Source organism: Drosophila guanche, unplaced genomic scaffold, assembly GCF_900245975.1.
Source record: "Drosophila guanche unplaced genomic scaffold, DGUA_6, whole genome shotgun sequence".
Lineage (NCBI taxonomy): Eukaryota > Metazoa > Arthropoda > Insecta > Diptera > Drosophilidae > Drosophila > Drosophila guanche.
In genome coordinates this window covers 3955577-3972418 of record NW_022995751.1, presented here as the reverse complement: position 1 = coordinate 3972418, position 16842 = coordinate 3955577, and the positions used below count along the sequence as shown (strand labels likewise).

At 50.1% G+C, this 16842-nt stretch overlaps 2 protein-coding genes across 6 annotated transcripts; both read right to left on the bottom strand.

Annotated features, from left to right (window-relative positions):
- Positions 1–68: 68 nt before the first annotated feature.
- Positions 69–16748, bottom strand: LOC117586907 (spectrin alpha chain). Of its 5 annotated transcripts, XM_034277252.1 has the most exons (9): positions 16684–16748; positions 10649–10710; positions 6527–10586; positions 6023–6127; positions 3403–5326; positions 2717–3320; positions 2498–2527; positions 908–1508; positions 69–842 (listed from the first exon to the last, which is right to left on the bottom strand). In XM_034277252.1, the coding sequence occupies exons 3-9, from the start codon at positions 10514–10516 to the stop codon at positions 714–716; spliced, it is 7383 nt and encodes a 2460-aa protein (XP_034133143.1). In that variant the 5' UTR covers positions 10517–10586; positions 10649–10710; positions 16684–16748; the 3' UTR covers positions 69–713. The 5 variants fall into 5 exon arrangements, with proteins under 5 accessions (XP_034133143.1, XP_034133142.1, XP_034133145.1 ...); XM_034277251.1 differs by lacking the exon at positions 16684–16748 and having other exon boundaries at positions 10649–10743; XM_034277254.1 differs by lacking the exons at positions 2498–2527; positions 16684–16748 and having other exon boundaries at positions 10649–10743.
- Positions 11141–16800, bottom strand: LOC117586908 (protein disks lost). The gene is made up of 2 exons (XM_034277257.1): positions 16684–16800; positions 11141–15084 (listed from the first exon to the last, which is right to left on the bottom strand). The coding sequence occupies exon 2, from the start codon at positions 14925–14927 to the stop codon at positions 11235–11237; it is 3693 nt and encodes a 1230-aa protein (XP_034133148.1). The 5' UTR covers positions 14928–15084; positions 16684–16800; the 3' UTR covers positions 11141–11234.
- Between the last annotated feature and the right edge of the window lie 42 nt (positions 16801–16842).

Here is a 16842-nt window from a genome sequence, read left to right as displayed (position 1 = left end):
AACTCACGAATTGTAAATATATGTGTTCAATACAGAGGCAATATTTATTGTTTGTTAAGCTTTTCATTTTGTTTTTTCTATAAAATTGCATTTGCTCAAGAAATTTTCTACTTTCGTTGCGAATACACCGTAGAAACTGGACAAGGAAAACTGGGAAAAGGCTGGATTATGTATCTATATGTATTTAGATTTGGATAGCAAGAGTATCTTAAACGTTTTTGATATTTCGATTACAGGCATTTGACTATAGAAAGTTTATGTAATGCTCGTTAACTGGAAGCTAAGCGTTTATATGCAAAGTTTCATATGTATTCAATACCGAATATGTGTATAATTATTCGATACGGCGCTCTCGTGAAATCCTCCAACTGAAATTTTCAAATTTAAGATACTTTTCGGTTAGGGAACGGGAAGCTGAACTGGTGATACAAATATTTTAAACGCAAAAAACTTTAAACGGATTTATAGTCATGTTGATAAATATATAATTGTATTGTATGTATTGCAGGCAGGGGGTGTGCTATTACTGTTGTTGATTTTAGGTTCATTGTGGCATAAATTTCTTAAATAAGCTTTTAAATTGCTTTCGACTTAGAGACTAAAATTACCAAAAATAATTGTGTAAATATATAATTTTTGTTTTGTTTTTGTTGTTTTTTAGATTGTAAGACATATTCTCAGGCGCCACTGAACAAAAGATCGCAAAAGCCCCATTAGTTCTGGAATAGCGTTCGCGTGAAATCGATATAGTCCAGAGCATCCTTGATGGGCTGGCCGGAGCGCGGTTCCGAGAAGGGTTTCATCCGCTGCACACAATAGTCCGCCATGTCCTTGGTGAGGTTCTGTAAAGCCACAAAATCAAATGAGATAAAGGAGCAGTCGGAATGCTGATAAAAGAAAAACGTACGCAGTAGAGCTCCTCCTTGGTGACGTAAGGGCGGTCGGCGGCAGTGATGGCGCGGAAAGCATTCTCAATTTCTTCGTAGGATTGCACATTCTCGGTTTCCTTGGAAATCATGAAGGCAATGTACTCCTGCAGGGAAACGTAGCCATCGCGATTGGGATCGACCACATCGAGTATGGCCTCGAACTCCGGGTCGGGTTGTCCCTCCTCAACCATGGGCAGATCGTAGCCGAGGGCGCGCAGGCATGACTTGAACTCCTGGTGGTTTAGCTTTCCGCTCTTGTCCTTGTCAAAGTGCTTGAACATCATCGAGAACTCCTTGAGCGAGTCCTCGGAGACGCCCGAGTGATTGCGTGCCTGAATCTGTTGCTCCAAATTGTGTTGCATGCGCATTGACAGTTGATCCAGCTGATCCCACTGCTGGGCCAGTCCGACTGTTGAGTGTTCCGTGTAGCGATTGTCCAAAATGAGATGTTCCTCCAGTAGGGCGCCCAGTTCCTCGATCTTCTTCAGATCGACACGACGAGCACGCACCTCTGTGGCCTTGACGCGAAGCGCTTCCAGTTGCTGTTCGAGGGAACCAGAGCCTTCCATCATTGATGTTCTGTGCATGTGGATGGGAGTGTTGTTGGTTGAGAGATTTGCAGAAAAATAAACAAGGGCATTCGTTAGTACGGCACGACAAAAGATCAGCAGATCGAGTTTAGTTCTCACAAAGAAATTCAGAACGTTACAGAATGATATAATAGTAGAATGCATAATAAAAGCAAATCTTGTTAGAGGTCTGTTATGGGGCAGCGAATAAGTTCTTCTTGTTGTTTTCTGGGCGTGGGGCGGGGCTCACAACTAATTTGTCGTCCCTTTATGTTCATATTTACAGGTGTCTGAATTTTGTTTCATTTTTATTGCGGAATATTCAAGGGAATTCACGAGTATCGGAGCAGAGTTTTGTGTAGTTTTAGAATTGTTTTCTTTTTTTTTCTCTTTGGATTCATTGAATTCAGCAACTAATAAAGATAAATTCGTCTAATGGCTATATAAAGCGAAGTTGAAAATAATGAAAGCGCCAAAGATATTTTAAAGTTTGTAATTTCAATAAAAAATGGCTACCAAAAAAAATTGCTTAAAGTTCTACATATGATGTTCTGTACCGCTAAAAAAAGGATTTATTTATGTATTTAATTTATTATATTTTGTTGTCACATGCTCAAGAATTAATTTTCAAATAATTTGAATCGAATTTGGAAATACATTTTCAAGTGTGACCAAATGTAAAGAAATGCAAAATCACACAACAGCTGTTTGGCACTAAAACTAAACTGTTGAATTTCAAAACTATGATTGCCGTTGTTGTTGCTGTTGCCGCTGCTAGACCCTAGATTGAGGATATTTACAAAGAGCGCGTGGCACAAAAGCAAAAGACATTATTTCCCAAAGAGGAGAGGCGCTTTGGTTAGTGGAGCAGCTCAGCTGTTAGGAGAGGAGTGGCCTTTGCTGCTGGACAGACACACGCCAGTGTGGCCCTCTCGAACGAACGAGTACAACAAAATCAAAATAAAATACACAAGAGACGCGCGACGCCTTCTTAATTACCCTTGACGATTATAACCCAGCATATAATATCTAGAAAAATAGAATTGAACGTTTCAGTTACGCTTTTCATGGCTCGAATGGATTGAGAGACCACCAAGAGTTTGTTTTCATTGTGTGTAGTGGGGGGAATGGTGGATTGAGGTTAGGGCGGGGCAAGGGTACCTTTGATCATGGAGGAAAAACCTCCAGCTATGTTTTACTAAAACTACGCCCACTCACCTTGTTTCTGTCAGCCATTGATGGAAGAGATTGGCATGCTTGGCAAACTCCTTGCGCAGCTTGTCGTTCTCCTCTTGGCGCTTGGCCTCCTTGGCAAGTTCCCCATCGCGTTCCTCTATGATCTTTTGCAGGTTACGCCAGGTCTCCTCAAGAGCTTCCATGGTGAACCAGGTGTAAGGGTTCGGTCCAACATTAAAGCTCTTGATCTTCTGGTCGAGTGCTGCCAATGCCTTAAAGTCAGCTTCGGCCGAGGACAGAGACGCTTGGAATTGTGCGTGGGCGTCGCGCAACGCGCGTATTTCTTCGATCGAATTGCAGCGAACAGGATCTGTGAGATCCTCTTCGGCATTTTCGAACCAAGAATTGAAGGCCGAAGCTTTCTTGGCAAATGTCAAGTAGAGTTCCTCGATTTGGCGGAACTGCTCCTGCATGGCCAACAGACGCTGCTTGCGCGTATCCGAAGCATCGCGCAGACTCTTCCAGCGGGCAATGACATCCCCGTGACGCTTCAGTATAGCCGGCGATTGGGCGTGACTGGCATTGATCAGTTGGTCCTTCAGTGCCGTGATGTTGTGAATGCCCTCCTGTTCGAAGGCATTGAGACCTAAAAAAACAAAGGAAGAACAACATAAGCAATTATAAGCAAATTCCTCACTGCAAGCCACAGCCTAAAGATTCCCACTAACCTGCATCGAATGTCTCCTGTTTGGTCAACAGCGTTTGCACCGTGGACAGATCACGCCCGAACTCATCGGATCGCACATAATTCTCCTTGTCATCGATCCAGCTCTCGACCACATCGGCCTTCCACATGAACTGCAAATAGGCAGAGTTGTCCAGCAAAGCGCCCTTTCGACGGGCGGCCAGGGCATTGAGGTTCTCCAGCTTGTTGCGCAGCTGCTGGCAGCGCTGGGCAATCGACTCTCCGTGATGATTCTTGGCCTCCACCAGATCGCTGCCCTGATCGCAGATCAGCGAGCAGCGGTCCTTGTGTGCCGTGAAATCTGTCTCGAAGGCATCGTGCTTCTTCAGCAGTCCCTGTACAGCGGCCATCGAGTCGCCGTAATCCTCCACGGAGAGCAGCTGCTGCTTCTCGGTGATCCAAGCCTCCTCCTCCTCTACCTGGGCCAAGAACTGCTGATAGGTCAGCGACTCATCCAGCTTCTGGCCACGCGTGGCAGCCAAATTCTTGAGCTCAGCCCAGGCCTGATTGAGGGCCTTCAGACGTTGCTCGATTTCTGGCACGCCCAAATTGGATACGTCCATCAGCTTCTCGCCGGCCTCTTGCACGGCCTGAATGGCTGGCTCGTGGCTGCCGAGCTCGGCCTCGAGACGCTTGTGCTTCTTCTTGAGGTTCTGGACGCCGGTGAGATCGCGACCGTAGTCATCGGAGCCGACAAGCAGCTTCTTCTCCTTGATCCAGCTCTCCTCGTCGGCAATGTCACGGAAGAATTGGTGCAGGGTGAGGGCCTCATTGAGGCGGGCCTGACGGTGGGCGGCCAGGTTGCAGATGCGCTCGTATCGCTCATTGATGCTCTGGCGCTTCTCCTGGATGCCAGCAGTGTCAAACTGACCGCTTTCGACCAAGGAATCGGCCTGGTTGTTCATGTCCTTGATGCGGTCTTCGTGCGCCACGATATCCGCCTCGACCAACTGATGTTTCTTCATGAGGTTTTGGACCGATGCCAAATCCTTACCAGAATCCTCAGTGGTCAGTAGGCTCTCGACTTCGCCCAACCAGAAGTCCAAATCCTTGACAGCAGCGATATAAGTGCGCTGCTTGTTGGCCTCCTTCAGCTTCAGCGACTTCTCAGTCGTCTTGTGCGTCAGGTACTCCCACTGATCGGCGATCTGTGTCAGCCGCTTCTGCACCGCATCCTCCGAGCCGCTGCACTGCTTCTTGTCAATCAGATTGCCGCCCATTGCCAGCACACTCTGTATGCGATCCGCATTGGCCGCCAGCTCCGCCTCGAATGCCTGGTGCTTCTGATGCTTTGACTGAATGTTGGCCGGATCCTTGTAGCTCTCCTCGGTGGCCAGCTGCAGCTTCTCGGCAATCCAGTTCTCAATCTCATCGGCATCGCGCGAGAACTGCTGCAGCGTCTGCTCATCGCCCAGCCGGGAGCGCTTCTCGATGAGCCCCTCCTTGAGGTGACGCCAGCGCTCCAGCACCTGCTTGCGCTTATCGTCCACTGCCGCAGAGGCGTAGTGGTTCTGTGCAATCAATTGATCGGCCACCGTCTGCAGGGCCGCGATCTTCTGCTCATGCCCATTGATGGCCTTGTCAAAGTCCTCGTGCTTCTTGATCAGAGCCTCCACATTGCCGCCGGCATTGGCGTCATCGTCCGCATTGAGGAATGCCTCGCGGGCCGACATCCAGGACTCGGCCAGCTCGCAGTCGCGCATGTACAGCTGCAGATCCAAATTCTGCTCCAGCTGCAGACGGCGCTCGGTCCAGGCCTTCTCCAGATCCTCCCTGGCCTTGGCCAGATCCTCAATCTGCTCCTTGATTTCCGGCGACGCATAATGGTTCGCCTGCAGTAGCTCGTTGCCAAACTGCTCAAAGGCACCAAAGGTTCCAGCGCGTGCATCGATCTCCGTGCGGTGTTCCTAAGGGAATTCCGAAGAGCAAAATATTAGTTACAGTTTTCAAATGTCCAAAAGAGATATCAATCAACGCCGTGGGGGTTAGAACAACAATATGCAACATTGGTTGTGGCTGTGGCTGGCTGCCTGAACTGCGTTTTATTTAGCAGCAGCTTCAAATTAGTTATAAAACAAATAAACGTGGAAACGAATTTTAGTTGAAGAAAGAATTCAATGTAGATGAGTGAAGCAAGGTGAATTTAATTGCAAGGTGACATTGTCCGCTGTGTCCACGCACACAGAGACAGGTGAAGAAGTACCTTGTAAGTAAATTCCCCTTGGAGTGGAGTATATGAACAGTATTGGTAAATGTTCGATGTTCGATGTGTGGCAGGAAGAATCCAACGTGTAAGCTTTGATTTTCTTTTTACACAATGTTTGAGCAGCTAAAGCCATGATTTCCAGAGTGTGTGAGCGTGTTGATGAATGTATCCCGTTATTAGATGATGTAACAAAACAATTCTTGGGGTTATTCAACCAACAAATATGTTCTGTCTGTGTGTGTGTGTAAGCAAAAGCCAAGGGATATGCTCGAGAATTTTGATATTTTATACACTGGATATTCAGAATGAATGGCACACAGAGAGAACGGCAAAACACACACAGAAATATAAAACAGAATATCACTGATGATAATGGGTAAACCGAAGGAACTTCTACCTCGTCGCCGGATGCGGGTGATGAGATGCTTGTGGTCAAGGCCCCAGTGACTTTCGGTGCGGAGCTGCTGCTGCCCAGCGTAAACTCAATCTCAGCTCGATGTGCCTGGTGGGGATAGCCAGGATTCAGGTTTTGTAACGGTAACCATATGATGTGAGTTTTGTTTTGTTTGAATGTTGTTTGTCATGAGCCATGAACCATTGTTGTAATTTGATTTTCGATTGATTTATTGATTGATTGATTGATGGTTGTTGTAGGTCGTCGATAAATCGATAAATCGATAAATGATGTGAAGGAACACGAACCGAAAAACCAAAATGAAATGGTCAATAGAGAGGAATACAGAGTCAATTAAATGGGTTGGCTCCATGGATAGATCAGGCCAACAGTTTTAACTGAAAGAAAACAACAGCTTCGGCTTGGCCGAATCATTGAGTACCCCTGCAGACACAGCATCAATCGGCAAAGATCTCTTCCCCTCTCCTACTGATATACAACTCTTACCTGATGACGTTCAATGAGCGCCTCGGCACCGGTAACATCATTGGCCAGTTCATCGGATGTGACAAGGCTCATCATCGAGTTGATCCAGGCGAGCAGATCGCGATAGTCGCTAAGGAAACGCTGCAGATCGTACGAGTCGAGCAGCTTCTCCTTGCGAGCGGTGGACTTGGTAATGATCTGATCCCACATCTCGTTAATCTCCTTCTGCTTGGCGTACGTCTGCTCGGCAGTGTCGGGATGCGACTGCATCAGACGGTTGGCCGTCTCGTCCAGCTGACGGATCTTGTCACGCAGCGCGGCCAAATCACGCTCAACACCCTCATGCTTGCGCTGAAGGGTCTGCACGCTGCGGAGGTCCTTGCCCAAATCGTCATTATTCAGGGCATTGGCCTTCTCGGCGATCCAGTCCTTTGTCTCGTCAATGTCGCGATGGAAACGCTGCACCTCGTGGGCGGAGCCCAGCTGGCTGGCCTTCTCCGTGGTGAGGGTCTGCAGGTTGTTCCACTTCTCGTTGAGGTCCTGCATCTGGGTCTGGATCTTGAGAGCGGCCTCCGTCTGTCCCAGCGACGTCAGTTGCACGGCAATCTCATTCATGTTGGCCAGACGCACCTCGTTGGCCTTGAGGTCATCGTTGAAGTCGTCGAACTTCTTCTGCAGCACCTCCACCTCCTCGAGATCCTCACCGACCACATCGGCGATCTGGGCATGGTTCTCCTTGTCGCGGATCCACTGAGCCAAATCGGCAGCCTCACGCACCAACACGTACGCCTTCACCGTCTCGTTCAGCTTGTTCTGACGCTCGCGGGCGAGGGCCAGCAGGTTGTCGTACTGCGAATTTATTTGGTTCTGGCGCTTGGCAATCGAATGATTGTCCACGAGGTTCTGCTGCGAGGCACTGAGCCCTGCCTCGATCTTCTTGATGTAGGCAGCCGGCACGAAGCCCTGACGATCGTTGACCTCCACCTTCCACCAGTCCTTGTTGTTGGAGTTGAGTAGAGTGAGGACATCGCCCTTCTTCATGGACACCTCACGCGGTGACTTCTCCGTGTAGTCGTAGAGAGCGACGACGCACTCCTTGCCAGTGATGTCCACCACGGGCGTCTCCTGCTGGCGACAGTTCTTGGCCTGCTCCTGCAGCGCCTGAATGGTGTTGCCAAAGGCCTCCAAATCAGAGACGAGCGCCTCATGTTTCTTCAGCAGCGCCTCCGAGGAGTCCTCATCCTTGCCGTAATCACTGCCCGTGGCAATGGGCTCCTTCTCGCGCATCCACGACTCGGCCTCGTTGGCATCGGCGAAGTACTGATGGGCCTGCAGCGAGTCATCCAGATCCTGTTTGCGCTGATTGGAGCGCTCCTTGAGGTTGTTCCACTGCTCCTGCAGGGCCTCCAATCGCTGACGGATATCGTCGCTGGCAAACGGCTGATCCTTGAGCATATTATCTCCAGAACTAATGACATTCAGCAGCCTAGCCTCGTGGTTGTTAATCTCCGCGAGCACGGCCTGATGCTTCTTAATCAGATTCTGCACTCCAATCAGATCACGTCCCCGATTGGTCGAAGCGGCAATGGGTTCCTTCTCGCGTATCCAGGCAGCCTCGTCCTCGAGGTCACGGAACAGCTGCTGCACGTGCAGCGAGTCCGAAAGATGCTGCTTGCGCTCGCTCATGGGCGCTGCGAGGGCAGCATAGCGAGCCGACAGATTGCCCTCCTTGTTGCGAATGTTATCCGCATCAAAGTGTCCCGATTCGATGAACTTATTGGCTGCCACCTTGATGCTTTCAATGCGATCTTGATGCGCCATAACGTCGGCCTCGAGGAGGGCGTGCTTCTTCTGCAGATTCTGCACAGAGGTCAGATCCTTGCCGTGATCCTCGGACAGCAGCTGGCCCTCGATCTCGCTCAGCCAGAGCTCAATGTCCTCGATGGTGCGATTGAACTGCTGCTGCTGGCAGGCCTCGTTCAGCTTGCAGCCCTTCTTGTCCGAAGCCTGGACGAGCGTCTCCCACAGCACAACAATCTCCTGCATGCGCGTGTTGATCTGATCGGCGGCATAATGCTTCTTCTCGATCAGCTCCGTGCCCACATTGGTGATGTCCTCGATACGCGACTTGTTGGCATTCAGCTCGTGCTCGAAATTCTGATGTTTCTGCATCTTTCCATTCAGATTGGTGGGGTCCAGGTAGCTGTCGTCGGTGGCAAACTTCAGCTTCTCGCTGATCCAGCCCTTGGTCTCGTCGCAATCCCGCTCGAACTGCTGATAGCGATTGGAGTCCTCCAGCAGCTGGCGACGCTTGGCAGATTTCTCCTGCAGTGCGGCACGGCGAGCCAACAGCATCTGGCGACGCTGTGCCACATCATCGGCGGCATAGTGCTGGCCATCAATCAGTTTGGTGGCAAATATGTCCAGGGCCTTGATCTTCTCTTCTTGGGCGGCCAGACTCTTCTCAAAGTCCTCGTGCTTCTTGATCAGCGCCTCCACGGAGTCGAGTGAATCGCCAAGATCCTCATTGGCCAGGAATGCCTCCTGCTTGGCCATCCAGGTGTCTGCCTGCTCGGTGTCGCGGTAGAAGAGCTGCAGATCCATGCACTGCTCGTACAGAATGCGACGATCCTCCCACAGGGACAGCAGCGAACTCTTGTCGTTCTCCAGGGCGCCCAGTTTCTCTTGGATCTCGGCGGCAGCATAGTGCTCACGCTCCAGCAGCTTCTGGCCCGATTCGGTGGTCAGCTTGAAGCTGTCCTCACGTGCATCAATCTCTCCCTTGTGCTCCTGGTGACGCTCCAGCAGCGCCTCAGCGCCAGCAACATCCTTGGCCAGTTCATCGGCCGAGATAATGGCCTTCATGCCATTGATCCAAGACACCAAGTCGCGGAAATCAGCGAGGAATCGATGCAGATAGTAGGACTCGTCCAGCTTCTGCTTGCGCTCGCGGGCCTTGGCTGTCAGACTCTGCCAGTAATTGGCAATTTCCGATTGCTTGTCACGGATCTGATCGCTGTGATCGGCATGGATGGAGCACAGACGCTGAGCCTCAGCGCCCAATGTCGACACCTTGTCCTCAAGGGCAGCCAGATCGCGTTCGACGCCCTCGTGCTTGCGCTGCAAGGCCTGCACGCTGGCCAAGTCGCGGCCATAGTCGTCGGAGGAGAGGACCACGTCCTTCTCGGCAATCCAGGCGACAGTCTCATCGGCATCGCGATTAAAGCGCTGAATCTCGTGGGCACCGAAGAGCTTCTCCTGGCGCACTATGGCCAGCTGCTTCAGGCGCTGCCAGGCCTCGTTTAGCTCCTCCTTGCGCTTGGTAATGGTGTCGCGTTCGGGATGACCATCCTGGATGAGTTTGTCGGCCAGCTGGTTGACCTCGGTCACACGGTACTCCTGCGAGGCCATGTCCTTCTGGAATTCATCAAACTTGCGCTGCAGCACCTCCACGTGCTCCAAATCCTGACCAAACTCATCGGCCGTGACAAAGGTCTCCTTGTCCTTGATCCAGAACATGACCTCCTCGCACTGGCGCAGGAATTGCACAAGGACGAGCGCCTGCTGCAGCTTGAGACCCTTCTCGGCCAGGCGGCTGAGCAGCAGCTCCCACAACTGGTGGAGCTCATCCAGACGTCGCTGAATGGTCTCGGAGGCAAAGTGCTGCTGGTTGATCATCTCCTGGCCGGTGTTGTCCAGGGAAACGATGGCATTGCTATGCGCCGAAACTTCGGCCTCGAAGGCTTGATGCTTCTGGATCTTGGCCTGCAGATTGGTTGGATCGCGATAGCTCTCCTCGCTGGCCGCTTGCAGCTTCTCGTGGATCCACGATTCCAGCTCGTCGGCATCGCGCTTAAAGTACTGAAAGCGACGCGAATCCTCAAGCTTCTCGCGCTTCTGACGGGTCTCGATCTTGAACTCATTGTAGCGCGAGAGCACCTGCTCACGACGCTCCTGAATGTCCTCGACAGTCTCGAGGATTTTCACCTCCTTCGGTGTAAAATTCTCCATTTCGTGGCTTCGTTTGGTTGTCTTCTATTCTTTAAAAAATATTCGTTCGTCTTTTGGTTTCGGTAAAGAGCTGCAAAGTGCAAATTGTTCATTAATACATTTCCATTTTGCCTTTTGTTTTGCAATATTTACCGTAAGCGGCTCTAGGCGCTGCCAACTGGTTTCAAGTTAATACTGCTGCTGGTTGTTTGCTGCTGCTTCTTCATCAAATGTTTGACCGTGCACAAATGTAAAATTGTAGAGGGAAAAATAATCCATTAGTTTTTATTTAAATATATTAAACAGTTTAAAAGTTTAATTGAACATCTCCAGTTCTGTTTCTTCAACAAGTTGGCACGGCATGTAGAATGCATCCCTGGCCCATAGCGTTGCCAGCCATCTGAGAGAAGGCAGGCTGCAGCTTCTGCATAACATTCAGCTACATATATAAATTAATGCATATACTAATAATAATAGTTGCAATCACCGCTTGTTGCGTTGCCAACTGCTCCTGGGTCCGATGATCGAATCGTTTCAGAATGCGTGACAGCACTGACGCACACTCATTCTCGCGCTGATTACCCCAGCCCCAGCCCCAGCCAACGTTATCTTATCGACAACATTACCAATAAAGACAAATTCCCCTACACAAAGTTGGAAAGAGCAACCTCCTTTATTTAGGAAGGCAAAAGAGTACACGCACACATAACTTTAGAGACACAAATTCGTTTTTTGGGGTTTAAAAACTATCCATATCACGGGACAAATCGGCCAGCATCTCCATAAACAAATGCGACTTGGCCTCGTCCTCGGGACTCTTGATCTCCCCCTCTTTGTCGGCAATGTATTGCCCCTGGGATAGGTGCTGCAACATTTGGGAGAGGGCACTCCAGACAGTCGGTGGCCAGTTCTCCTTAAAGAGCGGCAGGAACAATTCATTTAACTGATCGACATTCAGTACTCCCTCCTCCAGCATTGTGAACAAGAGTTGCTCCAGCAAGCGTAAGCTTATCGGATTTTCTCCCACCTCATGGATAAAGTTGACAGTCAGCAGAGCATCAAAGATCCCCGGAGAAGCTGGCTCGCTGGCCGAGTACTGAGGTGTCCGCCACACGGCGCAGCTGGCAGAGAGTATCTGTGTGGTCAGTAGCCGCGGCTCGCGGCTGATCAGCAGCTGGACAAGTCGCACCAAGCAGGAGCCAATCAAATGATAAAAGACGGTGGGCAGCTGCGGCAGCTGAACGGCGTGTTGGATCTGCTGGAGGAGTTCGCACAGCTCTGGTGCATCGGCCACGCTCTGCGGACGCAGACTGACGCAGTGCAGCCACTGCTGCAGCTGGTAAAGCATGTCGGAGAGACTGAAGCCCACGTCCAGGGTCAGTTGCATCTCACTGGAGCTGCCGCTGCCAGCTGCTTCCAATTTGTTCTTGTTGGCGCGGCACACCTTGGACGTCAGCTCCTGAAGATCCCCGTGGTAGAAGCTGGACTGCATCACGTTCGACTGCAACCACTGCTGCAGCTGAATCTGCGCCTGGCCACGTATCAGTTGTGCGTACGTTGCTCGCAGCACTTCGTTGGTGCTTTCCGGGAGCAGTGCCTCCAGCGATTGCTCAATGCGTTCCTTTAGCATTCGCGGCACTCGGTCCGCCCAGTGCTGGCAGGCCTGCGATTTGGTCTCTTGATAGATCTCCTGTATGTTCCCAAACACCTCCTGATACTGCATGGAACTGATCTCGTTGACCCGACTATCGGCCGCTGCCTTCGAGGGCAGCAGAATCTTCTGCTGGGCATCCTTTACCACGCACTTGAAGCTGCGCTCCGTCACGAACTCGATGAGGCGTCGCGTTGAGGCGTTCTGCGAGTGGAGGAAGGCATCCGCCAGCTTCCGCTGCTGTTGTTCCGCCGGGCTGAGCTCCACCGCGACTACCGCCGGATGGCCCGTTGCAGAGGACGTGGCGGCAGCTGCACTCTGAGTGAGCTGCTCCAGACGCGTGGTTATGTACCGGAAACGGCCGCTTCGTCCAGTGCTCTGGGATTGCCGCGAGGGCGTGATGCTGACACGGAACTCGTGTAGGTAGGGACAGGCTACCGGCAGTAGCTCCTCCATTTGCGGCAACTGAGCTGCCTTCAACGAACGAAATGTGCTCAGGCAGGTCTCGACAATGGCTGCATTTGCTCCGGTACCCAAACCCGCTGCCTCCAGGGCCCTGTGGCTGTAGTAGCCAGTGACCAGATCCGGCTGTGCCTCCATTAGCCAACCCAGACAGGTCCTGGCAATGAACACGGCACCTGGTTGCAGTTTCTCTGCCGGCATGGCGGCATACAGGGCATAGAGCAGCTCCAGCGTGGCCAGCGAGTTGGGCAACTGGAGCGTGACCAGGTCCAGCATCACCAGATACTGCACCAGCCAGGGCAGAGTGATCAGCAGCTTGCCATTTGCCATTGAGCGTTCGAGGAGTTCGCGAAGATTAAAATCCGGCTGGAAGTGGCTGCGCAGCTGCAGCTGCTGCTGGCAGAGATACGATTGCGGCTGGCCGGCACAACGATTGTAGGGCAGGGCCGTCACATAGCCGAGAAACTTTGCCAGAGTCAGTATATTAGCCATCGTCTGGGCACGCACAGTGAAGGGTCCACCCTGCTGGGAGGCGCGCTCCTCCTCCACCACATCCTCGGCCAGCTGCTGCAGCTCGAAGGTGGAGTCATTTTGTCGCACCAATTGGACATAGAGCGCGAGCTTGAGCTGCACCAAAAACGGCATGGAGACGCATTCGCTGATAAAGTCGCGAAAGAAAGCCTGCGAGCGGGGAAACTGATCCTCAACGCTGGAATTGGAGGTCACCAGTCTCTGCGCTAGGCGATTCAGTCGCTGCTGGTCCAATTTGAGGCCCAGCTCCTCCGGAGATTCGGTTGTCTCGCTGCCAGAGATGAGCAGCTGGCTGACAAAGAGTTTGGCAAAGTGGGCCATGTTCACGGCATGTTCCGACACCTTGAAGATTTCCCTCACCCGTGGCGTGACGTCTCGACTAAAGCAGAACACCCGATTGAGGTGACTGGTCTCCCACAGCTTGAAGGTCTTATAGAAGAGATCACGCTGCGACTTGAAGGCCCTAAACTCATTCTGGTTGGGAAAGTTATCGCGCGAATCCTTCTCCTCGTGGTAGTAGACATTCTGCTGGCCCCCAGGCGAGGCCACAGTCAGGGAGGAGGATGTAATCTCCTTCTTGGCCAATTCCTGCTTACGCTGGCACGATTCATCCAACTTTTGCAGCAGCGGCTGTGGCAGCAGACCCAGGCGCTCATGTTGCAGCAGTACGCCGAGTGATTTCCTGTCCAGCTGCAGTAGAAGATACTGCTGGTGCTCGAGCAGCTGGAGAGCAAAGTAAATGCAGTTCTGGTAGAGGCCCAGTCGCTGCAGTGGCGTACCCAGATCCAAGTCCTTGACCGACTGACTCGGACTCACATCCGAGTCGTGTACGTTGAGCAGCTGCAGCACAAAGCCCAACTCCCCCAGCACATTCGGCACCAGATTGAGGTCCATTAGCTGGCCATAGATGGCCGAGAGCACCTGCAGCTGGCCGGGACTCTTCACATCGTCCAGCTTGACAGGGACCGGATCCGGCATACTTGTCCCTTCATCTTCTTGTCCTCTCTCCGGGGCCACACTGACGGGCGCTTCACTTTTGATCTCCTGCTTGTGCAAGAGTAGAGATTTTCGTGCCTCCATGTCCAAGGCGGCGCCCTGGCTGCAATCGAAAATTTCGCTGCACTGCGAGAGGCGCCACAGATTGTTGTCATTGCTAAAGGAGCTGGTGTCGCCAAAGGACGAGCTGGCCGAGACGTTTCTACTTATAGTCATCGGGAGAACACGTCGCCTGGGCTTAGCCTGGGCAGCAGAATTGCTTGCCTGCTGTTGTTGTTGCAGCTGCTGCTGCTGAGGAGTGGTCTTCTTCTTGGTGGATCGCTGCTGGGCTTGGGTCGGCGTGTTAGACAGAAAATCGCCCAGACAAAAGCTTTGGCCACGGTCACCAGCTGCACCTCCGCTGCGATTCGCGCTTTGCGGCGTGCTGCAAAACTGACCACTGCCTGTGGACCTTCGGCCCTGCGACTGCTGCTGTCGTCCTGGAGTACACATCGAGGAGTTGGCACTGGCTGCACTCTGGTTGGTGAGAGATTCGTTGAGCGAGTCCTCAGGCGGCGGCTTGAGCTGTCGTACAGGTGTCAGACACTGGGGTGTCGTGTCGGATTTGCTGCCTCGAAAATGCTGTTCCGTATGTTGGCGCACGGCAGCCAAAAAGTACACGGCAAAATCCTCCAAGCTGCAAGTCTGGCCTTTTTTGAAGAGTGACAAGAACTTCTGTGGCAACTGCGGACGGGAAATCTTTTCCAGATTCGTCAGCAGTTGCTGGAGCTGAGTCTCTTCCAATCTGTTCATTTTTGTTCCTGGTCTTTGCTGTCGTTTAAATTGACATTAGGGACATGGCCTTATTACGGAGGCTCGAGCTATTTATATTAGCTGTCAGAAACACACACAATCCTCCCTCTCTCTCGCGTTTGTAATGGTCTCACTCTCTCTCTCTCACACACTTTTCCTGTAACGGAAGAGGGGAGAAGAGAAATGGTTTTCTTGTACACGCTCGGCTTTTGTTTGGTTTTCGTTTCTATTTTTGGATTTGGTTTTGTTTTGTTTTACATTTTTGTTTTTTGTGGATAGGTTGAAGGATTTTTTCTTGAGGATGTTGATTGAGTCACATACACTAGGAAGCGTAGGAAGGGAAACAGAAGGAACTAAGTCACGAAAGACACTACGAGGTATCAAATTATTTCTTTGAAACATAATATGTTAGAGGGTATATAAGTCTACGGGACATAGTACATAGATAAATAGAGTATAGAAAAAGAAATTTCCTTAGATCACAATATTGTACAGGCAATGCGCAACATTTAACTAAATTTAGATATAAAATGTTCCCATTTAACGACCCTCTACTGTACACAAAATCTCCCTTTTGGGAAATTCTGATAAGCGTATCTGGGATATTTCAGGGAATTTATTACTGTTCGATTACGATTACTTAACATTTTCAGAATATGAATGGAAGAGGCCAAAAAGCAAAAATCTGCCTTAATTAATTAAAGCCAGTGACATCATTTCCACCCGTGAACAAAACAATCACACACAGAGAGGGTAGGTCCACGCCCGAGAGCAGGGCAGGAAATAACAACAAAAAACCCTAGGCTAGGCTCGTACATTTTTGTATGTCTCTTTCTCACTCACTCTCTCTTTATGTCGAAAGCAGCCATACAAAAGTATGAGCAAACACATCACACATACAAATAGCATTGAAGGCAATTTAACTGTTTATCGCGGTACAAAATACAAACAACAACAAAAAAACCAGCAAGTGCGAGAGAGCGAACCCCCTTGAAAAGAGAGCAACCCCATATATGTGTGTGTGTGTTTTGTGTGTTCACATTAATTGAAGTGTCTATCAGAAAATAGCTTGGAATGACGTAATCCTCACGGTTTGGAATTATGAGCAATGATTGCCAAGCACGAAATATTTTAGCCAAAAGAACTTGTAGGCTGAGCTGTACTATATCCACACACACACAAACAAACTGTTTCAATGGGGCTAAAATATCCTAAGTGAATTAGCCTTCAAGCAAAGTCAAGGACACTGCCATTTAAAACAGGTTTTTTTGGCAAATGTAAGGCAAAACATTACTCTTCGTACTTGGACGCTCTCACATGCACACAAACAATATCATGACAGGCTCTCTTGCGCTTTCTCTCGGCTGAAGTTGCCGCACCACCAGCCGATGACGTACATATACACGCACACATATTGAATTTTCTACTCCTGCACGCATGCACACACACAAACAAAACTGAAGCTACTACATACATAGATACTTTTTTCTCAACTTCAATTGGAATACATAATTTTGTACGAAATACGAACAATTCCAGAATAATTGTATCCTCGATATTTTGCCATTGATATACTTAACAATATTCAAAACTTTTCCCTCACATTTACCCATGTTTAATTGGATATAAGAATGCCTCAATGAGAGGGTGTGGCGTTGACCCGAAAAATTTTCACTTTGCACACCAACCAAATTTTCAATTTTAACTTATAGCTATAAATCCATGGGCTATCACTAGAAATTTATTGAAAACTTACACTTCTGATATCTAATGTAATGTTTCACAGTTGTTTCATTAATTAAATTATTGATTTAAATAGTTTTTTCTAGTTTTTCGCAGCGCCTGATATTCACGCGAACCGCACGGTAAAAATTTGTAGTCGATAGTGCTCATCGATGTTTGCGTTTGCGGTACT

What these genes read in the sequence shown, in the direction of transcription:
- LOC117586907 (XM_034277252.1), bottom strand. Translation starts at nt 10,516, where the DNA reads ATGGAGAATTTTACACCGAAGGAGGTGAAAATCCTCGAGACTGTCGAG. An exon ending in CAATGGCTGACAGAAACAAG is followed by an intron (nt 2,528 to 2,716) that starts GTGAGTGGGCGT and finishes CTATTTTTCTAG; the next exon opens with ATATTATATGCTGGGTTATA. An exon ending in CCAAGGAGGAGCTCTACTGC is followed by an intron (nt 843 to 907) that starts GTACGTTTTTCT and finishes GTGGCTTTACAG; the next exon opens with AACCTCACCAAGGACATGGC.
- LOC117586908 (XM_034277257.1), bottom strand. Translation starts at nt 14,927, where the DNA reads ATGAACAGATTGGAAGAGACTCAGCTCCAGCAACTGCTGACGAATCTG.